Genomic DNA, 26,076 nt, shown 5'->3' on the forward strand with positions numbered 1-26,076 from the left:
CGCTCCGGCTGGCGACAGCGGAGGAAGGCGAATGCGGCTTGGAAGCTGGCTGCTGGGATATCGCCGCCCCCCCTCTGCTCCAGCGCCTCCCCCCCTCCCTGCCTGCATCTTCGCTCCATAAGACGGGGCTGATTTTTCATCCTACTTTGGGAGGAAAAAAACTGCGTCTTATGGAGCGAAAAATACGGTATTTTTTAATAAACTTTAATAAATAAACATGGTCAGTAATAATCTAAAGGGTTGCTAAGGGAATGGGAAATTGTAATTTAGGAGTTTAAAGTGGTAAGGGAAGGCTTGTGATACTGTCCATAGACAAAAATGGTATATTTACTTCCGCATCTCTATTTCACGTAAATTCGACTTTCGCGGGTGGTCTCGGAATGCACCCCCCACGAAAGTCGAGGGAACACTGTAGTGGGAATCCAGAGTATGCCTTATTTATTAAACATTCAAGTGGAGGGCATAAGGAATAAGGCCAGTGGGTACGCGATTGAGGAATACATAAATACAGGATAACGTCATAGTTCTTTCACATTAAAAAAAAAACCTGGGGTCTGTCTGCTTGATCCACATCACTTTGCACAAGTGTAAACATGAGAGTTAGCAAGCTTTTTTTAGGCAGGAGATATTATCGCAAGAACAAGTGCTGCGTCAGAGGTGCTAAAAATAATGCTTTTAATATGCCCATAAAATTACATAATTTGAGCAAAGAAAAAAGACCAAGATCTTATATGGTTTGATGATTTCTCAAGATCTGGGCTATTTAAAATCCAACATTTTGCATTTAATTGTAGGGTAACCATAGACGCCACTGAGCACAGCACCTGTTAATACATTCCTGTCTGGAAATTTCCAAAATATGTGAAAATGGCATCTTGTACAAAAAGTGGATGAGGACAAGACAGATGTTATCGGATCTAACTCAACGTCACTGAACTCGTAAGGCAGACCTGTGTACGAATATGTAAGACAAGTGCTTGAAGCAGCAGCTCTAAATATTAAGTCTTGCTTTCTCAAGATCATCTTCTAGTTCAAATTGCCTCATTATACCAAATGTTTTTAGGCGTTTATTCATGATATAATGATTCCTCAATTTGGATTAAGATGATCTAGAGCAGGAGTGTCAAACTCAAGGCCTGGGAGCCAGAGCCAGCTTAGATTTGGCCCATGGGGCCACCCTGGAAACAGCAAAGGACCGGCCTGCAGTGCCTCTGTTGGCAAAAATGGAGCTCCCGAGGGCTGCACACAGCCCCCCGAGCTCTGTTTTCACTGGCAGAGTGTTGCAGGAGGCATCGAGCTAAAAATGGAGCTCAGGAGCCTGTTTTCGCTGGCAGAACGCTTGGGCCAAAAGAGCCCCCCCCCCAACATGAGTGCTGACATGCTGGCCATCCTAGCCATGCCCACCCTGGACCCCAAGGTTAAACACAACTCTAATGCGTCCCTCAAAGTTTGAAACCCTTAATCTAGAGCAGTGATGGAAAACCTATGGCCTAGGTGCCACAAGTGGCATGCAGAGCCATATCTGCTGGCACACGAGCCGTTGCCCTAGCTCAGCTCCAACTTAATGTGTGTGCCGGCCGGCTGATTTTGGCTCGCACAGAGGCTCTGGGAGGGCATTTTTGGCTGCCAGAGAGCCTCTGGGGGGATGGGGGTCCCAGCTACAGGAAAGCCTTTGCAGCCTGGGGAGGGTAAAACACGAGGCCCACCGGAAGTTTGGAAACAGGTCGTTTCCAGCCTCCAGAGGGCCTCTGTTGGTTGGGGGAAGGTGTTTTCGTCCTCCCCAGGCATTGAATTATGGGTGTGGGCACTTGTGCATGCGCGATAGCGCATGAGCATGCTCTTTTGGCACATGAAGAAAATAGGCGTTGATTGCTTACCTGAACGCCTCTTCTCGTACGGTGAGTGGGGACAGCAGTCACATGGGTTGCTCCTGTCCAATCCGTTGGAACTGAGCCTAGTATTAAAAAAGACTGCTGGATCCGCCCCTTCCCCAGAATTCGCGAATCCATAGACTAGGCTCAGTAGTGAAGCTCTTTAATGTTCAACTCTCATGTGTTATAAGAAAATAGAATAGAAGGTAAAGAAGACCACACATAGGGAGGGAAGTGACTGCTGTACCCACTCACCGTACGAGAAGAGGCGTTCAGGTAAGCAATCAACGCCTATTCTCCGTACTGAAGGAGTGGGTCCAGCAGTCACATGGGACATACCCAAGAGATAGGTCCCTAGGGTGGGAGTACATTGCTATCGTGAGAGATAACGGATTGGAGTACTCTACTGCCGAAGGCAGCGTCCGCTGATGCGTACGAATCGATTTTGTAGTGCCTTATGAAGGAATTTGGCGAGGCCCAAGTGGCTGCTTTGCAGACTTCTTCCAACGGAGCCTGAGTCGCCCAAGCGGCAGATGTGGCTGCACTTCTGGTGGAATGCGCAGTAATATTCCTTGGAATGGAAAGGGGAGCTGTCTCGTAGGCCTTAGAGATGGTCCCTCTGATCCAACGACCTATTACTGTAGAAGACACTCTGGATCCCAAGGATCTGGGATGGTAGGCTATGAAGAGTGCTTCAGATCTCCGGATGGATCTTGTGCGTTGGATATAAACCTTTAGCGCTCTAGTGAGATCCAGAGTGTGCCATCTAGTTGCCAGGGGATGCTCTCGTTGGAGGCAGAAGGAAGGTAATATGATATCCTGAGATCTGTGAAACATGGAACTAACCTTTGGTAGAAAGGTGGGGTCCAGTCGCAGAACCACTTTATCCTGGTGAAAACTGTCTGATAGAAAGGGTTGCCAATTCAGATATGCGTCGGGCGGATGTAATCGCCACCAGGAATGCTACCTTAAAGGATAGGTACCTGAGGGACGCAGAATTCAGGGGTTCGTAAGGTGCCTGAGTAAGGGAGTGGAGAACCCGTGGCAAGTCCCAGGTAGGATATCTGTGGATTTTAGAAGGCCTGAGGATGGCCACTCCTCTTAGAAATTCTTGGATTTCTGGAAAGGAGCGGAGGGGCTGCCTGCGAGGCCCCGCCAAGACGGAAGAAATGGCGGCCAGGTGTCGGCGGATGGTGCTGAAAAACCTTCCTGCGAGCACCACTGATGGAATTTGGACCAAGAATGGTCGTAGATCCGGTTGGTAGACCCTCTTCTAGACTTCAGGATGATTTCCACTGTGTCCGGGTCATACCCTCGCAGGTCTAAGTCCCTCCGGATAATAGCCAGGCGGTGAGGCGGAACCACTCTGGGTCCGGGTGGAAGGAGGTCCCCTGTCGCAACGTATCCTCCGAAACGGGGAGTCGCCAGGGGTCCTGGACGGACAGTTGTTGGAGGTCCGCGAACCAGGGCCTGCGAGGCCAGTGAGGGGCAATCAGAATTACTCGGGCCTTCTCCAGGAGGATTTTGTTGATCACGTCTGGCAGAATTGGAATTGGAGGGAAGGCATACAATAGACCTGGAGGCCAAGGGCTCCTGAGAGCATTGATTGCCTCTGCTCCCGGAGACGGGAACCTGGAGATGAAGCGAGGGAGCTGGGCATTGGCTTTGGTCGCAAATAGATCCAACACTGGATGGCCGAACCTGAGGCAGATCTGGTGGAACAGTGACTGATGGAGATTCCACTCGCCTGGATCTAAGGTCACTCGCGAGAGCCAGTCCGCTTGGACATTGAGGCTCCCCGAGATGTGGTCGGCTAGAAGCGACTGGAGATTTTTCTCTGCCCAAAGGCCTAACTTCGGGGCCACCCTCATGAGGGCCTTGGATCTTGTGCCTCCCTGTCTGCAAATATGGCCTTTGGTGACTATATTGTCGGTGAGAATCAGCACATGTTGGTTAGAGATGTGAGAGTGGAATTGTTTTAGAGCTAGAGACACGGCTCTTAATTCTAGTCAATTGATGGGCCTGGAAGCCTCCTCCGGTGACCATGTGCCCTGAGCTAAAAGACCCTGGGCGTGGGCTCCCCAGCCCGAGAGGCTGGCATCTGTGGTGACTACAAACTAGTCGGGGCACCGGAAGGGAGATCCCTTGTCTAGGGCTGGAGAAGTCCACCACTTGAGGGATCTGCGAACCGTCGGTGGGATGGTGATGCGACGATTCGAGTTGCTGTGGCCCGATCTCTGGTAGGGTAATAGAAGCCACTGTAGTTCCCTGGCGTGAACACGGACCCCGGGAACAATACCAATACATGACACCATTTTACCCAAAAGGGAAGATAGGGTGGCAATGGAGGCAGATTGCTGGGGCAGGATGCGAGCAATGAGATCCAGAATGCTGCGTTTTCTCTCAGTGGAGAGGAAAACCTGGGATATCTCAGAATTAATGATAGTTCCCAGATGCAGAATGGAAGTGGATGGATCAAGGTGGCTCTTTTTAAGATTTATGGAGAAACCATGATTCTGTAGAACCGACATGGTAAAAGAGAGGTCTGCAGCCCCACCAGTTCTGGAATTTCCATGAATTAAAATGTCATCTAAATAACATAAAATATGAACGGGAGAGGCCCGGATATGAGCTGCCAAGGATCCCAAGAGTTTAGTGAAGACTCTGGGAGCTGAGGAGAGCCCAAATGGCATAGCCCTATACTGAAAATGCCTGCCTTGAAAGGCAAAGCGCAGAAAATTCCTATGGACCTTGGCAATGGGAATATGGAGGTAGGCCTCCGAGAGATCCAGAGACCCCATAAAGTCTCCCTGATGTAGAGCTGCTAAAATGGAAGATAAGGAATGCATTTTGAATTCCCTATATTTTATGAACCGGTTCAAATTCTTTAGATCTAAGATGGCTCTCCAGCCTCCAGAGGTCTTAGGGACCATGAAGAGGATGGAATAGAAGCCTAAACCTCTCTGGAGAGAGGGGACCGGTTGAAAAGCTCTAATAGTCAACAAAAGAGAAATAGCCTCCTCCATTCGGATACGAGATGGAGTGGAACTGGGAGAAGGACAAGAAATAAAACGGTTAGGGGGAGGTGAAATGAACTCTAACCTTAGGCCCCTTTCCACAGTGTCAATGACCCAGGGGTCCTTACAAGAACGGTGCCCGGCGGAAGAGAACCAGGCTAGGCGACCGCCTATGGGAAAGGAGGAAAACTTACCAACTGGCTCTTTTGAAAGCCCTGGTAGAAGAGGATCCTCTCTGATAACAGGAACCTCTGCCCCTGGTGGTTCTAGATTGGGATCGAAACCGAGGGGAATACTGACCTGGATTCCTTTGAAATGCGAAGCCCTGATCCTGTTGACGCCCTGTGCGCCGAGAGGGCTGCGGTTTAGGGGCCTTCTTGGTGGTAGGTCCCAAGACCTTTTTCTTGTCTGTGGTCTCCGTAAGGAGAGGGTTCAGAAGGTCTCCGAAGAGGAGGTTACGTTTCAGTGGACCCATGGCTAACTGCCACTTCTGTCTTACTCCCGCCTGCCAAGGGCGGAGCATAGAAGTCTTCTGGCCGATGTGGAGGCTGCTACTGACCTGGCTGCAAATCTGGAAGATTGGAGGGAAGCATCTGCTACATATCGGGGAGCTGTGAAGATTTTGTTGAAATCCTGTTGGCCCCGTAAGTCATCTGGAGGCAGGTGTGGTTGGAGCTGACGAAGCCACAAGAGCATAGCTCTGGAAAAGAAGGATGCCGCTGCAGCACTCTTACTGGCCCATGAGTCTGCAAGGAGACTCCTTTTGAGCATTTGCTCAAGTCGTTTGTCCTCTGGCCGGAGGACCTCCTCTGCTTCGCCCGGTATGGCAGCAGTCGAGTGGAGTGTCTTCACTGGTTCATCTGGCTTGGGACATGTTAGGAGTTCCTCATAGGAGGAGAAGAGCTTGTAGAGCTTCTTGTCCTGGGAGTGGGAGTAAAGCCAACAGTTGGGTGTTCCCACTGTTTAAGCAAGGCATCCTTAAACAACTAGGGCATAGGTATTACCTCATTGTCTTCCTGTTCTCCCATGAACTAAGGAAGATTTTCTTCCGGAGGGTCTGAGGAAGAAGTAGCCTGTTTTTCTTGCCCGGCTAGCCCCGTGGATACTCTAGCTTTAAACAGGAGAGATTTGAAAAGCTGCGAAGGAAAGATAGCAGCTGGGGCTGGAATCTTAATCTGAGATTCCTCATCTTCCGACAGACGCTGAAATGGGTCATCATCCTCTTCTGCATCCACATCCTCATCCTCTTCCTGAGAGGAGTCAGAGACCTCCATGGTTGGGGCTCTGTAGGAAGGAGAAGAACTCACGGGACGGGAGGAGCGTGGTGGGGGATGAGACAGATAAGGCACATTGAAAGATGAGAGATTAGCGTCAATGGTGTTAGTCAGAATAGTCAAGATAGACTGAAACTCCGGAGGCAGGGAAGAAATATCAGCCGGAAAAGCCGGAGGATCCCTGAGGGCCTGAGCAGGTTCTGGCTGGGAGGAATCCTCGGTAATATCTGGCTCCTCTGGATCTAAACCCCATAGGTTAGGTTGGGGTGGATTTAGGTTTGGCTCATCCAGGGATAGCACAGGAACCCCAGAAAGAGGCAGGTTAGAGGCCTCCGGGGGGGTTGGATTGATATGCACTTGGGCCTGCACCTTAAAAAGTTTGGCTGATTTATCATGTATTTTTTGTAGGGCTGGGTCCCTTCTCTTCTCAGCCCTGGTGGGCTTGGCTAAGGAATGGGTGCCTGAGGAAGAGGAGGAAGAGGCCTGGGGAACTTCAGTAGAGAATTACCAGTAGGCCTAACCTCTTTGGGACCTTTAGTTGTGCCTCTCTTGGGAAAAGAAGCCATAGTCTGACAATTAACAGAAGACAAGGCTGAGCCAATAATTAAATAATAAGGAGAAGAATTTTAAGGACTTCCCAAGAGGAATGGATCCTGCTTCGAGGCCTCGAAGCTGCTGAAGAGTGAGGACAATCTGGGCAAACCCAGAGTTCGTGCCCCCAAATCCAGCGGGGCCAGCCTCCCTAAACTTTATAATTAAGTAAACCAAGGCACCCTGGTTGGAGGCTTAGCCGGTGGAGAATTTAGCCTGGGACCCCCAAGGCCCGCTCCGGGATCCACGCGGTGGACTGAGGCCTACACGGCTGGCAGGAGGCCAACACGAGAGGCCTAGATTTAAAAAAGGGCGCGAAGGCCTTCGCGCCGAAAAGATCGCTCTGTAGAATTTCTTAAGGGAAAAGCGATCGACTAAGTCCAGGAGACTGGAAGGCGTCTCACTCCGCAGGAGGTATTTCTTTTAAGCCCTTAAATATTTACGATAAATAATCAATAATATAATCGATAAATACTTGCACCAGGACCTCCGGGCCAAGGGATTAGAAGAATCCACTAGCGGCCGCAGGAATCGTAACCGGCAAAACCGCCGGGGGAAAACGAAACCGCCACTTCTCCTAAGGGAAAAAAACCGAGCCGCTTTTTTACTTTTTTTCTTTAAACGGCTGGCGCAATGGTGCAAGTAATGAATAAAGACAATAATCTTACTATTTTTTGAAGGAAAAGTCGAAGGGAAGGTGTTAGAATGTTGAACAAGCTATCACAATACAACCGCAGGATATGCGAACTGAGCGAATTCTGGGGAAGGGGCGGATCCAGCAGTCTTTTTTAATACTAGGCTCAGTTCCAACGGATTGGACAGGAGCAACCCATGTGACTGCTGGACCCACTCCTTCAGTACGGAGAAAAAGGTTCGCCAGCACTGATCTAGAGGCTAAAGATAAGGGGGAAAAGTAACCAATGTAGCTTTTTTGGGCGGGAAGGAGTAGCTATGCACATTATGTAATGGCCAGCCCTACCCACAGAGTGCCTTTGGTGAGGATTATAGATTGTAGTTATAAAGTCTTAAGAAAGGAAGGATCAGGCTTGGTGGAGTCCTTAAAAAGTAACCAAGAGGTCTCCAAGTATCTAAAGGCGACAGTGATCTCCAGTAAAGGAGACACAGTAAACAATCTCAAATGATGATAATCATTTCCCTTTTATTCCCATTTTCTCAAACCTATTTTAAAAAAACAAAAATGCAAAGATCCTAGTAAAACTGTGATTACTACCCCCTCCATATAAAATAGTTGGCTCTGCTCATCTCGAGAGGATCAGCTTCTTTTCACATATTAGACAGTTAAGAGAAGATAAAAATCAAGTACGGAATGCGGTTGCTCTGCTAGAGAGAGAGAGACAGAAGGTTAAATTAACATGAACATCTGGATAGGACAAATATTTGGAGATCAAACAAACACCCTACAAATGTTCTGTTTACACAAGGACACCAAGGATTTCAGCTGCTTTAATAGTGCCCTGTTGTATATTTTTTTTCCTTTTTTTAAAAAAAAAATTCAGTTAGGGAGCTACCAAAAAGCTTGCAAAAACCGGCAGTGGGGTTGGCACAGGCGACTCTGAAATGCTCCTTTGATACTAAATACAGTGATACCTTGTCTTACAAACTTAATTGGTTCCGGGAAGAGGTTCTTAAGGTGAAAAGTTTGTAAGACGAAACGATGTTCCCTATAGGAATCAATGGAAAAGCAATCAATGCGTGCAAGCCCAAAATTCACCACTTTTGCCAGCCGAAGCGCCTGTTTTTGCGCTGCTGGGATTCTCCTGAGGCTCCCCTCCATGGGAAACCCCACCTCTGGACTTCTATGTTTTTGCGATGCTGCAGGGGAATCCCAGCAGAGGAATCCCAGCATCGCAAAAACAAGCTCGCTGGCAACGGAAGTCCGGAGGTGGGGTTTCCCAGCGAAGGGAGCATCAATGAAATCGCAGCATTGCAAAAACACCCAAGTCCTCGAAACCCCACCTCCGGACCTCTTGTGTTTTTGCGATGTTGCCATTTCACTGAGGCTCCCCCTCTCTGGGAAACCCCACTTCTGGACTTCTGTGGCCAGCAAAGCGCCTGTTTTTGCACTGCTGGGATTTCCCTGCAGCATCACAAAAACACGGAAGTCCGGAGGTGGAGTTTCCCATGGAGGGGAGCCTCAGGGGAATCCCAGCAGCGCAAAAATGGGGACTTTGCTGGCAACGGAAGTCTGGAGGCGGGGCATCCAAGTGGCAGCGGTGGGCTTGTAAGGTGAAAATAGTTTTGAAGAAGAGGCAAAAAAAATCTTAAACCCAGGGTTTGTATCTCGAAAAGTTTGTATGATGAAGGGGAAGGTTTGGTAGGGAAGGTTTGCCTATTTGCCGATAACTCTAAAGTGTGCAATAGGGTTGATATTCCTGGAGGCGCCTGTAATATGGGAAATGATTTAGCTTTACTAGATAAATGGTCAAAGCAATGGAAACTGCAGTTTAATGTTTCCAAATGTAAAACAATGCACTTGGGGAAAAGGAATCCTCAGTCTGAGTATTGTATCGGCAGTTCTGTGTTAGCAAATACTTCAGAAGAAAAGGATTTATGGGTAGTGATTTCTGACAGTCTCAAAATGGGTGAACAGTGCAGTCAGGTGGTAGGGAAAGCAAGTAGGATGCTTGGCTGCATAGCTAGAGGTATAACAAGCAGGAAGAGGAAGATTATGATCCCGCTATATAGAATGCTGGGGAGACCACATTTGGAATACTGTGTTCAGTTCTGGAGACCTCACCTACAAAAAGATATTGACAAAATTGAACGGGTCCAAAGACGGGCTACAGGAATGGTGGAAGGTCTTAAGCATAAAACGTATCAGGAAAGACTTAATGAACTCAATCTGTATAGTCTGGAGGACAGAAGGAAAAGGGGGGGACATGATCGAAACATTTAAATATATTAAAGGGTTAAATAAGGTCCAGGAGGGAAGTGTTTTTAATAGGAAAGTGAACACAAGGACAAGGGGACACAATCTGAAGCTAGTTGGGGGAAAGATCAAAAGCAACATGAGAAAATATTAGTTTACTGAAAGAGTAGTAGATCCTTGGAACAAACTTCCAGCAGACGTGGTAGATAAATCCACAGTAACTGAATTTAAACATGCCTGGGATAAACATATATCCATCCTAAGATAAAATACAGAAAATAGTATAAGGGCAGACTAGATGGACCATGAGGTCTTTTTCTGCCGTCAGACTTCTATGTTTCTATGTTTCTATGAGGCTTTTGTAAGACAAGGTATCACTGTAGTTGGAAATGCCTTTCCTTTTCACCAAAGTAAAACGTAAAGAGCGCTGTCCATTTCCTCTGGTTTTTTTTTTTTTGGGGGGGGGGGGCTGGATTACAACACAAAGATCCAAACTTATTACAGTACCAAAGAAATATACAAGGGTCGGTTTGTGTAAAGGCACCAGTCATGAGCTGGCGAAGCTTTTTTTTTTTTCCTTGATGATTCCACTCTGGTTTGTGAGTGGAGGTGGGGAAAACACTATTTCTGAAGGATTTCCCCCTTTGTAAATAACATTGGTATCTTCTTTTGGCAACAGCACAGGTAAAATGGCTCTTTTCTTGCTGCGGAACTCCAGTTCCCATCAGCCCTAGCCAGCAGAGCCAAAGGAACCTAAAGTTTAAAAACATCTGGAAGACCTCCAGATTGCCACCAATAAATGAGCACAAGTATAGTAAGCAAGTATAGTAAATCCTCCATTGAATGGATCTCGAATGCAATGGGCAAAATCGGTTGGATCTGGATTTTATTTTATTTTTTTTGGTTTGAATTTCAGGCAGTATCAGAATTCATCCCAAGCAATGGGTCAAGTCAGGTCAGGCAATGATTTCTGCTGCTGCACGTCCATAATTTGTTTTCTTTTTTTAAAAAAATAGTTAATAAATAATTAGTTAATAAATCAGTTAGTGCAGTGTTTCCCAACCTTGGCAACTTGAAGATATCTGGACTTCAACTCCCAGAATTCCCCAGCCAGCATTTGCTAGCTGAGGAATTCTGGGAGTTGAAGTCCAAATATCTTCAAGTTGCCAAGGTTGGGAAACACTGAGTTAGTGGCTATCTCAAACTCTTTTACAAGAGTTGGGGATTCTATTTTGTGACAAAAGGTATAAATGTTTGTATTTTCAGGTGTAGCTTTTACCTTTGGCTCCATAGGTGATTCACTTATGATTATTAAAAGTAATTTCATGTATGGGTATATTTTGACCTTGAACAATCTCATTCCAGCTTTAATAGACACTCCCTTCCATTCCCTTGATCCATTAAATCAGGGGTTTACTATACAAATGCTTTTCCTAGGCACAACTTTCTCTCCCACGCACACACAAGCTCAATGTTTTATCATTTGATCTTGACAACCCCATCAACAAGCCTTGGAAACGAGAGGCAAAAATCGAAAGAGAAAACATCTCTCACTGTTGCACTCACTCAAGACTTCCAAACACACAGTCAGCTCTTCCCCAGTTGTTGGGTTTCCGTAGCGTTATCTTCAGACGGGATTTAGATGACAATCTTTCAGCGATGAATGTCGTCGGTGGCCATTTCTCAGCAAATCCGATCTTTGTGGATGTAAATCAAGAAATGAAGGCAAAAGGCCTGAAGTGCCAAGTTTCCCCTTAGGGAAAAACAAAACAAAAAAAAAAAACCCCAGTCCACGGAAGAGAAGAGGGTCAGCCAGCCAACCTGCGCAGGCGCCTCTGCGAAAGGAGCATGTTGGTTTCCTTCACTATCAACGGCATGATGAAGACCACCGTTAAGCTGGTCTGCAAAAAAAAAGATAGGAATCGTTTGGAAGGCAGAGGCACAATGTGGTTCAATGCAATTATGGCATTAGCTCTAGAGAAGTGATGGCGAACCTATGGCATAGGTGCCACAGGTAGCACGCAAGCCATTGCCCTAACTCAGCTCCAACGTGCATGTGTGTGCTGGCCAGCTGATTTTTGGCTTGGACAGAGGCTCTGGGAGGACATTTTTGGCTTCCAGAGAGCCTCCAGGGGGGTGGGGGAGGGCATTTTTGCCCTTCCCTGGCTCCAGGGAAGCCTTTGGAGCCTGGGGAGGGCGAAACACGAGCCCTACACAATTTCAAACAAATGGTTGTCCAATCTCTTCTTAAAAACTCCCATTGTTCGAATAAAAATCCACAACTTCTGGAGGAAAGTCATTCCACTAATTAGTTGTTCTAATTGTCAAGAAATTTCTCCTTCATTCTAGGATTTCTCTCCTAGATTAGTTTCCACCCATTGCTTCTTGTTCTACCCTCCGGTGCTTTGGAGAATAACTTGACTCCCTTTTCTTTGTGGCAGCCTGTTAAGATATTGGAACACTGTTATTATGTCAGCCCCTAATCTTTCATTAAACTAGACATACTCAATTCCAGCAACCGTTCTTTAATTTTAATCCCCAGTCCCTTAATGCTCTTTGTTGCTCTTCCCTGCACTCTTTCTAGAGTCTCAACATTCTTTTTACATTGTGGCGACCAAAATTGGATGCAGTATTCTAATTTTGATTCTGTCCCTCTGTTAGCGCTGCTTAGAGCAGCGTTTCCCAACCTTGGCCACTTGAAGAGATCTAGACTTCAACTCCCAGAATTCCCCAGCCCGCATTCGCTGGCTGGAGAATTCTGGGAGTTGAAGTCCAGATCTCTTTGAGTGGCCAAGGTTGGGAAACACTGGCTTAGAACTCTGTTGGTTTTTTGGCAGCTGCTGCACACTGCTGAATCATATTTAAATGGTTTTCCACTAGGACTCCGAGATCCCTCTAGTTTCTGCAACTTGCCCCTGGTGATGAAAGGCGTGCATTTATCAAACTGTATAATCCCGCATGGAAGAAATATAGTTTCGGAGACTCGGGTTTGTAAGTGGAACATGGTTCTTGAGAAGAGGCAAAAAATCTTGAACACCCGGCTCTTATCTAGAAAAGTTTGTAAGTAGAGGCGTTCGTAGGTAGAGATACCACTGTATTTAAATATTAAGAAATGTTTTAGATATTAAGAGATGGTACAATGCTATATCACTTACTCAAGAGTTCTAACTAACCTAGTTACTCTAAATGTGTTCAGGATTTCTGCTTTCCTTTCAGGTACATTCTTCAAATACAGAGTGTTGAGATGGCAGACCAATTACAGACTGGAAATTACACCCATTATCAACGATACAGATGAGACCCTAACCATCTCAATTTCACGTGAGAGCTGTTTCGTATTGTATGTCATGCAACCTATGAACAAAATTATATTCAATGTGTTACAGTTGTCAATCAGCTGATTCATACAAATGCCATCTCCTGTGAAATTGAGGAAATGTAATCCTTCCAGGATAAAAAGGCAAGGAAGTTAAAAATAAAATATTGAAAGCCTCTATAAGGTTTGACTGCCCTTCATCTTCTTTGGATGAATTTTAGCTAAGAATGTAAACTATGTGTTTCATTCTCCTTATTCAAAATGTTTAAATATTCACTTACAACAATTTTGGTTGAGAATTGCCATCAGCATGGGGACCAAGGGGCTGGACACCAGCCAATTATTAGCAATTCAATAATGAAAACATTGAGCCATCAATCAAGACATTCTTTATTTGACTCTTACTTTTCTGCCTTTATCTCACTGGGGCCACAATCTTTTTTTTTTAAGTGAGAAGAAACTCCCATTGATCTAAACTGGATAATGTATAGTCTTGCACTCTAGCACTGTAGTTTTAGCATAATGCTAAACCAGGAGTTTTAATCTGTTTGCTCAACAATTTCATGTCTGGATATTTTCTTTCTTGCTGCTTGGTGGGGAAGGTTATAATCTATTTTTTTTTAAAAAAATGTTTTCTTACCATCAGAATGAAGAAATAGAAAACTTGCATCCATCCCAACCTCTCCTGGATCAAAGATACTAAATACTAGAAGGAAAGAAAACACAATAAATCTACATCATAAGAGGAATGCATATGAGTTTTATTTTTCTATTACTTTGTTTATACATACATATCTCTCTCATACATATATATTTACGTAGATTTTCACGGGTATACAAAGCCAATAACATCAGCCTGATGATGGCGAATGTGATTTCGCCGAAGACACACAAGGAATTTGTCTTTGGTGCATAGGCAAAGACGCACAGAACACTGTTACCTTCCCACCAAAGGTGATCCATATTTTCCTATTTTTACGTGCTTTCGAACTGTTAGATTGGCAGAAGCTGGGACAAGTAACGGGAGCTCAGTCCGTTATGCGGCGTTAGGGATTCGAACTGCTGAACTGCCGACCTTTCTGATCGAGAAGCTCAGCGTCTGAGTCGCTGAGCCACCACGTTCCTAAACGAAAAGTAGTTGGGCTTTAACTGCGGCACCGCAACACTGCTTCGATTTTAAATTATGATGGATAAATGTTCCGCTGCAGAGGTCTGCACATTTCCTAAGGTTCATTATAGTGTTATTCTATTATTATTATTATACACTGGTCAAAAGAATAAAGGGAACACTTAAACAACACAATATAACTCCAAGTAAATCAAACTTCTGTGAAATCAAACTGTCCACTTAGGAAGCAACACTGATGGACAATCAATTTCACCTGCTGTTGTACACATTCAACTTTGTACAGAACAAAGTATTCAATGAGAATATTTCATTCATTCAGATCTAGGATAGATCTCTAGCATAGCTAGAGGTATAACAAGCAGAAAGAGGGAGATTATGATCCCGCTATATAGAGCGCTGGTGAGACCACATTTGGAATACTGTGTTCAGTTCTGGAGACCTCACCTACAAAAAGATATTGACAAAATTGAAGGGGTCCAAAGACGGGCTACAAGAATGGTGGAAGGTCTTAAGCATAAAACGTATCAGGAAAGACTTAATGAACTCAATCTGTATAGTCTGGAGGACAGAAGGAAAAGGGGGGACATGATTGAAACATTTATTTATTTATTTATTTATTTATTTATTACTTAGATTTGTATGCCGCCCCTCTCCGAAGAGTTAAAGGGTTAAATAAGGTCCAGGAGGGAATTGTTTTTAATAGGAAAGTGAACACAAGGACAAGGGGACACAATCTGAAGTTAGTTGGGGGAAAGATCAAAAGCAACATGAGAAAATATTATTTTACTGAAAGAGTAGTAGATCCTTGGAACAAACTTCCAGCAGACGTGGTAGATAAATCCACAGTAACTGAATTTAAACATGCCTGGGATAAACATATATCCATCCTAAGATAAAATACAGAAAATAGTATAAGGGCAGACTAGATGGACCATGAGGTCTTTTTCTGCCGTCAATCTTCTATGTTTCTATGTTTCCATTTATTTTTTTGAGCAGTTTATGTTTTCATTGGATTCTTATTGTGGCAAACCTCCTGTGGGACAGCTTCTGCCCTTCAAAGGTGGCTTAGCAAAAAAACCAACAACCAATCAATGAACTGTTTGGTTTAAGTCCGACAGTGCCTTCTTTGACTTCCAGAAGATCAGAGGAATGATCTCATCCTGGAAATCTTTCCCAAATGCCACCTTCTCTTCTAATGAGAAACCGATATTGCTACTCTGGCAAAGTGCCGCTCTCTTCCTGTACTATCTCCAAATTCCTCCAAATTTCTTTTTTTTATAATTAAGAAAAGAGAGAAAGAGAGGGAGGAAGGAAGGAGCACATAAAATAGCACAAATTAAATCAGGTGGTCCGGAGAACTCCCACTTCACATAATTCGTGATTAGAATCAGGCAGCCACTAAATCAGGGGTCTCCAACCTTGGCCACTTTACAACTTGCGGACTTCAACTCCCAGAATTCCGCTGGCTGAGGAATTCTGGGAGTTGAAGTCCGCAAGTCGTAAAGTTGCTGTTCTGTCTGGCTCCCCCCAGACGCCAACACCAACCAAAAAGAGTAGCCAGACACACTGGTAAAAAGCAAAGGCAGTTTATATACTTGAAAGCAAACACAGGTAACAAAAACTGTTCTTACAGACAGGAACACTATGAAGCTTCACAGAGGTTTCACGAAGGCCAGGCAATAAAACAGGATTCTTGCTGGCAAAAACAACGCTGGAGATAATAAAACCCACGCCTCCCGCAAGTCTTCCAGACTTCTAGGCCACAAGCCAAGATCAGAGATGCCAAGAATCGAAGCAAGGTCACAGGACTCCCAGTTGATAACTCTCCACAAGACTGTAAGGGCGGGCCTGCCTTTTCAGCCCTGCTGAGGAGAACCACACCCAAACCCAGCTGTTGCCAATTCAGGGATGGAAATACCTTTCTAATTGGCCCCGTCTTTGAGCTGCACGTCGCTGCCTAATGTGTATTATAGCCTGTGCGTCTTCATCCAATGAATCCAGGCTACTAGCTGGGGAGAGGCCCCCCCTGGGGGTCTCAGGCTGCTCTCCCTCCTCCTCTTCCTGACGTTCCTCTCCCCCGTCTGCCTGGTCCTCCCCCTCCTGTTCTCTGTCCTCCTCCTCTGGGCATGGATCCGGCAGAGCTCCAGCCGGTCCCTGAGGAGCCTCAGGCTGAATCACAACAGTTGCCAAGGTTGGAGACCCCTGCTCTAAATTATATAAACAGTTTGGTGCTAAATGTGACTGGCTGAAAGACAGATACTGGGAATCCAAGAGTTAAAAAAAAATGTCAAACTTAATAGGGCTTGAAAGCTAAACAGGCTACATAAGTTGCACCGTAGACAAACTAGCTCAAAACAGACTTCATGTTTACTTTTGCAAGGAAATTACATCTTTTCACTCGGGACATTTTATGCATCAATAAATAATGTTTCTTCTGCTTTTTATCCCCTTCCACAAATCACTTCAAACGGTTCTGGAGAGGTTTGGTCCAAAGTGCCCTCGTTTCAACCGCTGGCATAAACCTGGGCGCATTTCATGTTTCGTGCGTTGTGTTCTTTAAGGCTTCTTAAAGAACCTCACCTCACCTACAAAAAGATATTGACAAAATTGAACGGGTCCAAAGACGGGCTACAAGAATGGTGGAAGGTCTTAAGTATAAAACGTATCAGGAAAGACTTAATGAACTCAATCTGTATAGTCTGGAAGACAGAAGGAAAAGGGGGGACATGATCGAAACATTTAAATATGTTAAAGGGTTAAATAGGGTTCAGGAGGGAACTGTTTTTAACAGGAAAGTGAACACAAGAACAAGGGGACACAATCTGAAGTTAGTTGGGGGAAAGATCAAAGGCAACATGAGAAAATATTATTTTACTGAAAGAGTAGTAGATCCTTGGAACAAACTTCCAGCAGACGTGGTTGGTAAATCCACAGTAACCGAATTTAAACATGCCTGGGATAAACATATATCCATTGTAAGATAAAATACAGGAAATAGTATAAGGGCAGACTAGATGGACCATGAGGTCTTTTTCTGCCGTCAGTCTTCTATGTTTCTATGTTTCTTCCTTTTTTTGACAAGTTCAACGTATTTCCGACGCACTGACTTCCCACTAGGGGAGACAGCCCAGTTTTGTGGAATCTCGGCTGGTTGCTATGGTGATATACTGTCACAGATAACAGCAATCTTAGGTAGGAAAGGAAGTAGAGGAAACAATTTGTCAGACACAAAGCCCTCGTGAATAAAGGAAGACCGAAAAATTGGTAGAACGGCAACGGCTAGGAATAATTAATTCTACGGAAGGCACACCATTGTTATCTTCACACAATGGCCAGTCTTACCGCTTTGAAAAGCACGGCGTTGCTTCCTGAGGTCATGAGGTAAAGGATTAGTAATTTCTTAGAGAAAAACCACTCCAGAGTCAGAAGAAAGCTGAGAGGAATTCCACACTGTTTATTATTTTATGTTGCACCATTATACTCAGGAAGCTCAAATTGCCCAAGGAGCTGCTGATACAGTTCTACAGAGGAATCATTGAGTCTGTCAACTGCACCTCTATCACTGTCTGGTTTGGTTCTGCAACCCCACAAGATCGACACAATGTGCAGCAGCGGCTAAAAAAGCCAACACAATCCTAAGCTGCATGAACAGGGGGATACACTCCAAGACCAGAGAGGTAATAATACCACTCTATAAGGCCCTGGTCAGACCACACCTGGAGTATTGCATCCAGTTCTGGTCACCACACTTCAAAAGAGATATAGAGACTCTGGAAAGGGTGCAGAAAAGAGCAACTAAAATGATAATGGGACTAGAGACCAGGCCATACGAGGAAAGGTTGCTGGAACTGGGCATGGATAGTCTAGTAAAACAAAGGGCTAGGGGGGACATGATAGCTATATATAGATACTTAAGGGGTTGCCACGGAGAGGAGAGGGGCACACTATTTTCCAGGGCACCAGAGAGTCGGACGAGAAACAACGGTTGGAAACTGACCAAGGAAAGATTCAACCTGGAGATAAGGAAGAATTTCCTGACAGTGAGAGCGATCAACCAGTGGAACGGCCTGCCAGCGGAGGTTGTGGACTCCCCAACTTTGGACATTTTCAAGAGGAGATTGGACTGCCATTTGGCTGGAGTGATGTAGGATTTCCTGCTCAGGCAGGGGGTTGAACTTGATGACCTGTAGGGTCCCTTTCAACTCTAATAATAAATAAATAAAATAAAATAGACACAGACTTCAGAGGAGAATCAGAACTGCAGAAAAAACAATTGCTGCCAACCTGCCTTCCATTGAGGACCTGTATACTGCACGAGTCAAAAAGAGGGCGGGGAAAATATTTACTGACCCTTCACATCCTGGTCATAAACTGTTTCATCTCCTACCCTCAAAACAACGCTATAGAGCACTTCACACCAAGACAACTAAACACAAGAACAGTTTTTCCCGAGCGCCATCACTCTGCTAAACAAATAATTCCCTCAACACTGTCAAACTATTTACTAAGTCTGAACTACTGTTACTAGTAGTTTTTTCCCCCTCATCATTCCTATCAGCCATTTTCTCTCACTTATGACTGTAAATTGTTGCTTGTATCCTTAAGATTTTTATTAATATTGATTGTTTCCTTATTGCTTATTTGACCCCTATGACAATCATTAAGTGTTGTACCTCATGATTCTTGACAAATGTATATTTTTCTTTCACGTACACTGAAATCATATGCGCCAAAGACAAATTTCTTATTTGTCCAATCACACTTGGCCAATAAATAATAATAATAATTAATAATTTAATAATAATTTATTAGATTTGTATGCCGCCCCTCTCCGAAGACTCGGGGCAGCTCACAACATAACAATAGTACAATACGTTACAAATCTAATAATAAAATTTAAAAGTCAATTAAAAACCATTAATAAACATAGCCAGTGTCATAAAATCACCAACTACACAATCGTACACATTCAACCCAGTTCATCATACAACAGAGGTCAGGAAACACAATGAAGAATTCTATTCCATTCCATTCCATTCTATTCTGATTTGCTTGGCCAGTGTAGAAAATGACATCAAAATTGGGGCCGGCAACCTGGACGGGCCTACTACCTTGGGATATAATTCTACACACACTGATTTTCTTCACAAAGCACGAAACCATGGGGGAACTTGCTTGTCCTTGGTTTCATATCATGCGTGAATTCATGCATCACCGCTTTATATTTTGGATGAAGCCGGACGCTTATTCAACAGACCATACGTTTTTTGTTTTAAGTAGCTTCATCTCCTATCTACATAACAGAAAAATGACTTGTGAATTGTGTCACTTTGCATTTGCTAAGATGCCTTTAAAAGAAACAAGCAGGAGTTGGAACTGGCTGAGGACATTACTACTGAAAAATTGATTTTTAAAAAAATTATTATTAATATTATAAAATTATAAATTTTGAGGAGAGGCTGGTTGGTTTTAATTCTATTTATAATCACTGCCCTGGGCTCTTCCTTCCCCCTGCAGGATGCTCTTTTTCTAGGTGACACAGAGATGAGTAAGGAAAGCCGTAAGCGTGGAAATAGAGTAGGAAGTGACATTATTTACATCTCCTCCAGGAACATGGCTAGATATACAAAGTTGTCTCTCCTTGTGCATCATCCTCCCATCACACCCACACCCACACATACCTTTAATAGGATGGAAAGATGAAAGGGAAGTAAAAGAGAGCCAGTTTGGTCTATTGCAGTGATGGCAACCTCTTTTGGCTCGGGTGCTAAAAGCGTGCGCAAATGTGCCCACACCCATAATGCAGTGCCCTCCCCCCTATGTGCATGTGTACAACCTCCCTGTGCTGGTCGCCCCGCACATGTGCACAGGTCTCACTGAAGCCTCCGGACTTCAGTAGGCTCGTTGGGCTGTTTGTCGCTGTCCCCAGGCTTCAGGGGGCTCTTGGTGACTGGGGGAAGGCAAAAACACAATTTTTGCAAAAAAACCCCCCAAAACGAGAGAAAAACGGGCTGTTTTTTTGAAAAAAAATGTGGCATTTATGCCTTCCCCCAGCCGTTGAGAGCATTCTGCAGGCCTCTCGAAACCTCTGCTCACCCCATTTTTGCAAAAATGGGTGAGAGATGGGCCATTTATCGCAAAAACGAGGGCGTTTTTGCCTTCCTCCAGCACCCAGAATCTTTCTGCAGGCTTCCTAAACCCTCTGCCTGCCCCATTTTTTGCAAAAAAAAAAAGGGTGAAAAATGGGTCTTTTTGCCAAAAATGGGTTGCACAGAGGGTTTGGGAGGCTTGTAGAGTGCTCCTAAGAGCAAGGAGGACAATTTTTTTTTCTTACTTACGTCTTTGAAATCTTGGTGCATCTTATACAACGATGCGTCTTATAGTCCGAAAAAAAATACGGTACTTTGTTTCAGCCAAAATGGCCCCTAGCCAAACAATGCGTATATTTAATGATCGCCACATTTGATTAACTCTTGCAGATTCACTTAATGACCATACTGATTGGATTAATGAGCGCTACAAAAATAGATTGTAAAAATTGAGTCAATCTCGCAGGGATGGGGTTATGACCATCAACACTTCCAACCAGAATGAGCAGGCTTCATTACGGCTGTACCTCAAGGACCAGCTGTATGAATTCTTTCATTGCTGCAACGATCTCGATAATTATTATTATTATTATTATTATTTGTTGTGGTTGGCTCTGGCCCAGCTCCTGCCCCAGGAAATGTGTAGGTGGATGCAGGGGAAACCTCAACATGTCACAGGCCTGTGTTATTGCCGACAGAGTCAGTTCAGAGTTTAGTTTCCTCGGACGAAGAAGAAGGTGGGAGTGACTCGACAGAGGGGGGGCTTGGCACACAGCCCAGGCAGTCAATTATCTCCATTATCTTACATTGATTCGGATGAAGACGTCTTGGCCCCACGCAAGCGCAGAATTATGCGTAGAAGAGACCAAGTAAGGACATATTACAGGAGATAAGAGAGGCCACCTGTGTTTGGGTGGGGCTCCAGTAATTAGGGCTGCTGCTATAAATAGCAGCGTGTGGGTTTGGCCATTGTGGAAGAGTATCTGATCGCAGTTCTTCAGGAATCGTGTGTTGCTGTTTTCTGGACTTTGTTGATTTTTCATGCCTTTGAAACCAAAGAAGAGCAACATGTGTGTGTGTATGTCTCACTTCGTTGGAAGAAGGGGTGTGAAGTTTCTTCACAGCTGCTAACTAAGTACTTAATGACTGCTTAAGGGAAATTGTACAGACTACCCGGTTGTTTTGGGACGAGTGCACTTTGCAATACAAAAAGAGTGCTTAGTTTATTTTGAATTTTGTGATAAAGAACGTTGTTTTGAATTTTCAAACGTGTGTTTGTCTGAAATTTGTATCCTTGAATTTTAGGGAGGCTTCTACCAAAGAGTGCGGCAGAACAATTATTAATAATAATAATAATAATAATAATAATAATAATAATAATAATAATAATAATTAGATTTGTATGCCGCCCTTCTCCGAAGACTCAGGGCGGCTCACAGGATTCAAAAACAACACAACAAATCTAATTAATTAAAAATTACTACTAAAATCCCATATATAATAAAATCAGTCAGCCAATTCATTCACAACCACACATTACATCTCATAAACAGAGGAAGGGGGCTTGATCTAATTGCCCCATGCCTGGCGATATAAATGAATTTTGAGGCTCTTGAGAAAGGCGAGGAGGGTAGGGGCAGTGCGAATATCTGGAAGGAGCTGAAACCAGAGGGCCGGGGCCACCACAAAGAATGCTCTTCTCCTGGGCCCTGCCAGACGTCATTGTCTGGTCAACGAGAATCGGAGAAGGCCAACTCTGTGAGAAAATATTTACTGACCCCTCACATCCTGGACACAAACTGTTTCAACTCCTACCCTCAAAACATTGCTACAGAGCACTGCACACCAAGACAACTAGACACAAGAACAGTTTTTTTCCGAACGCCATCACTCTACTAAACAAATAATTCACTCAACACTGTCAGACTTTCTACTAAATCTGCACTTCTATTCTACTAGTTTTTCTCATCATTCCTATCACCCATTTCCTCCCATGTTGACTGTATGACTGTAACTTCTTGCTTATATCCTAAGATTTTTATTAATATTGCTTCTTCATTGCTTATTTGACCCCTATGACGATCATTAAGTGTCGTACCACATGATTCTTGACAAATGTATATTTTATTTTATGTACACTGAGAGCATATAGAAACATAGAAACATAGAAGACTGACGGCAGAAAAAGACCCCATGGTCCATCTAGTCTGCCCTTTTACTATTTCCTGTATTTTATCTTACAATGGATATATGTTTATCCCAGGCATGTTTAAATTCGGTTACTGTGGATTTACCAACCACGTCTGCTGGAAGTTTGTTCCAAGGATGTACTACTCTTTCAGTAAAATAATATTTTCTCATGTTGCCTTTGATCTTTCCCCCAACTAACTTCAGATTGTGTCCCCTTGTTCTTGTGTTCACTTTCCTGTTAAAAACACTTCCCTCCTGAACCCTATTTAACCCTTTAACATATTTAAATGTTTCGATCATGTCCCCCCTTTTCCTTCTATCTTCCAGACTATACAGATTGAGTTCATTAAGTCTTTCCTGATACGTTTTATACTTAAGACCTTCCACCATTCTTGTAGCCCGTCTTTGGACCCGTTCAATTTTGTCAATATCTTTTTGTAGGTGAGGTCTCCAGAACTGAACACAGTACAGTACTCCAAATGTGGTCTCACCAGCGCTCTATATAAGGGGATCACAATCTCCCTCTTCCTGCTTGTTATACCTCTAGCTATGCAGCCAAGCATCCTGCTTGCCTTTCCTACCGCCCGACCACACTGCTCACCCATTTTGAGACTGTCAGAAATCACTACCCCTAAATCCTTCTCTTCTGAAGTTTTTGCTATCACAGAACTGCCAATGCAATACTCAGATTTAGGATTCCTTTTCCCCAAGTGCATTATTTTACATTTGCACCAAGACAAATTCCTTGTGTGTCCAATCACACTTGGCCAATAAAATTCTATTCTATTCTAACCGGTCGCTGGGATTCATGCGGCAGAAGGTGGTCCCATAAGTAATCTGGCCCGATGCCATGTAGGGCTTTATAGGTCATCACCAACACTTGCTTGTCAGATCTGTCTTACCTGACCCACAGCGGCCCCGATACTGCCAGTGCCGTCCACAATCCCTGTCACGGTTGCAAGAGCCTCACTATTTCCTTTGATCGCGTCCTGATGCCCCAGGTCTGCAGAAATGGCCGAGCTGATCATATTGGAAGGGCCTCCAATAAAAAAGCCTATGAAACAATGAAAAGGAAAATGCAGGGAAGAATGAGACGACGGAGGAGGCGGGTTATTTTTGGATCCAGAGACCAAAAGTTAGTTAAAAACAAGTCACAGGTTCAAATCAACAAAAATGCCGTTCCCCAATGAATATACACTGCTCAAAAAAATAAAGGGAACACTCAACGAACACACACTAGATCTGAACAAAGGAAACATTCTCATTGAATACTTTGTTCTGCACAAAGTTGAATGTGCTGACCATAAAATGAAACTGATTGTCAACCAGTGTGGCTTCCTAACTGGACAGTTTGATTTCACAGAAGTTTGATTTACTTGGAGTTATATTCTGTAGTTTAAGTGTCCCCTTTACTTTTTTGAGCAGTATTTTTTGAGCCTTCTCCGGGACCCGTCAACTAAACAATGTCGTTTGGCAGGACCCAGGGGAAGAGCCTTCTCTGTGGCGGCCCCGACCCTTTGGAACCAACTCCCCCCAGATATCAGAGTTGCCCCCACCCTCCTAGCCTTTCGTAAACTCCTTAAAACCCACCTCTGTCGTCAGGCATGGGGGAATTGACATTTTCCCTCCCCCTAGGCTTATAAAATTTATGCATGGTATGCTAGTATGTATGATTGGTTTCTAAATTGGGGGTTTTTTTTAAATTAACTTAAATATTAGATTTGTTTACATTGTATTGTTATTGCTGTGAGCCGCCCCGAGTCTGCGGAGAGGGGTGGCATACAAATCTGATAAATAAATAAATAAATAAATAAATAAATAAATAAATAAATAAATAAATAAATAAATAAATAAATAAATAAATAAATTGTTCTTTTGTCATATTTCCCCTTTTAATGAAAATTATATAACCACATATGTGTTTGCTTCCATCTCTGAAAGCTGCTAAGTGTGAATTTCTGGAAGAAGGAAAAACAAAATTTACAGTATTCCTTGAATGCTATGGCATTAGAATCTTGTTAACCGACTAGACTTTAAATGATTGCTTCATATCCATGATTTTACTATCAAATAACTCATTTGGTTATAGAACATGCTGTTATAAATCTGCTGGGTTACAAATAACAGTGGTTGGGTTCGCCTATCACACTAGGACCATGATGGTGAACTTCTGGCAAGTGGAACCATATCTGACAGCACAGAAGGCAATGCCCTATGTCAGCTCATGCTGATTTTCCGCCTTCCAGAGGGCGGGTGGGAGGCCATTTTTCGCCCTCCGCAGGCTTCAGGGAAGCCTCCGGAGTCTGTGGATGGTGAAAAACGGCACAACGGGCCTACAGGAAGTTCATTTCCAAACTTCTAGTAGGCCCATTGGGCCTGTTTTTCCCCATCTATAGGTTCCAGAGGCTTTTCTGAAGCCTGGGGAGGACAAAAAATGGCAGAACAGGGCTAGTTCATTTCCAAACTTCTAGTAGGCTCATTGGGCCCATTTTTCCCGATCTACAGGTTCCAGAGGTTTTCCTGAAGCCTGGGGAGGGCAAAAAATGGCATAACAGGGCTACAGGAAGTTCCTTTCCGAACTTCTAGTTGGCCCATTGGGCCCGTTTTTCCCCATCTACAGTTTCCAGAGGCTTTCCTGAAGTCTGGGGAGGGCAGAAAACGGCACAATGAGCCTACAGGAAGTTCATTTCCAAACTTCTAGTAGGCCCATTGGGCCCATTTTCCCCTATTTATAGGTTCCAGTGGTTTTCCTGAAGCCTAGGGAGGGCAAAAAACTGCACAATGGGCCTACAGGAAGTTCATTTACAAACTTCTAGTAGGCCCATTGGGCCCGTTTTTCCCGATCTACAGGTTCCAGAGGCTTTCCTGAAACCTGGGGAGGGCAAAAAAACTGCACAACGGGCCTACAGGAAGTTCATTTACAAACTTCTAGTAGGCCCCATTGGGCCCGTTTTTCCCCATCTACAAGTTCCAGAGGCTTTCCTGCAGCCTGGGGAGGGCAAAAAATGGCAGAACAGGGCTAGAGGAAGTTCATTTCTGAACTTCTAGTAGGCCCATTGGGCCCGTTTTTCCCCATCTACAGGTTCCAGAGGCTTTCCTGAAGCCTGAGGAGGACAAAAAATGGCAGAACAGGGCTAGAGGAAGTTCATTTCTGAACTTCTACTATTCCCATTGGGCCAGTTTTTCGCCATCTACAGGCTCCAGAGACTTTTCTGAAGCCTGCGGAGGGCAAAAAATGGCACAACAGCCTACCGGAAGTCCACAGGCTTCTGCGAGGTCTGTGCGCATGCGCGGGGTTTTGTGCATGCATGCATGAGCGGGAGGGCATTGCATTATTGGTGTGGGCAGGTGCACTATTGTGCCTGCATGTGCCCTTTTGGCATCCCAGCAAAAAAAAAAAAAGGTTTGCCATCACTGCACTAGGCAAAGACCAACAATCCAGAAAGACCATGGCTGGAACAAAACCTTGAAACAAGCCAAAATATGATATGATGAAAACAGATCTTCTTGACTGTCCTTGAAAATATGTTGATCTTTTACCTGTAATTGCCATGATAACTGCATTGACGGGTTTGTTATTTGGGGAACCTGTGGAAACAAAGAAAAGAAAGAGGTCACAATTCTTTTTGCCACAACAGATTAAAAAAAAGTTCAGGATGAGCTGAAAAGCTGATTCTAAAAGACTCTTTTGGGGATTATGCATTGGCAT

At 44.3% G+C, this 26,076-nt stretch overlaps 1 protein-coding gene and 1 long non-coding RNA gene across 5 annotated transcripts in view; one reads left to right on the plus strand and one right to left on the minus strand.

Moving 5' to 3' along the window:
• The window catches only part of LOC139169758 (uncharacterized), a 79,633-nt gene extending 65,934 nt beyond the window's left edge, over positions 1-13,699 (plus strand). For both annotated transcript variants that reach the window (XR_011559517.1, XR_011559518.1), the window contains exons 2-3: positions 12,860-12,964; positions 13,606-13,699. This is a non-coding gene — a long non-coding RNA (uncharacterized lncRNA). The remainder of the gene's footprint in view (positions 1-12,859; positions 12,965-13,605) is intronic.
• SLC37A3 (solute carrier family 37 member 3) overlaps positions 7,896-26,076 on the minus strand; it is a 48,824-nt gene continuing 30,643 nt past the window's right edge. For 2 of the 3 annotated variants that reach the window (XM_070756323.1, XM_070756324.1), the window contains exons 12-15: positions 25,908-25,955; positions 23,270-23,421; positions 13,600-13,665; positions 10,528-11,544 (exon numbers count right to left, since the gene is read on the minus strand). In XM_070756323.1, coding sequence (XP_070612424.1) covers positions 11,452-11,544; positions 13,600-13,665; positions 23,270-23,421; positions 25,908-25,955 — 359 coding nt within the window. In that variant the 3' untranslated portion in view covers positions 10,528-11,451. Of the gene's footprint in view, positions 8,095-10,527; positions 11,545-13,599; positions 13,666-23,269; positions 23,422-25,907; positions 25,956-26,076 lie in introns of those variants that run through there. The other variant, XR_011559516.1, reaches the window with a different exon arrangement.

The sequence above is a fragment of the Erythrolamprus reginae genome, chromosome 6, assembly GCF_031021105.1.
Source record: "Erythrolamprus reginae isolate rEryReg1 chromosome 6, rEryReg1.hap1, whole genome shotgun sequence".
NCBI classification, from domain to species: Eukaryota; Metazoa; Chordata; class Lepidosauria; order Squamata; family Dipsadidae; genus Erythrolamprus; species Erythrolamprus reginae.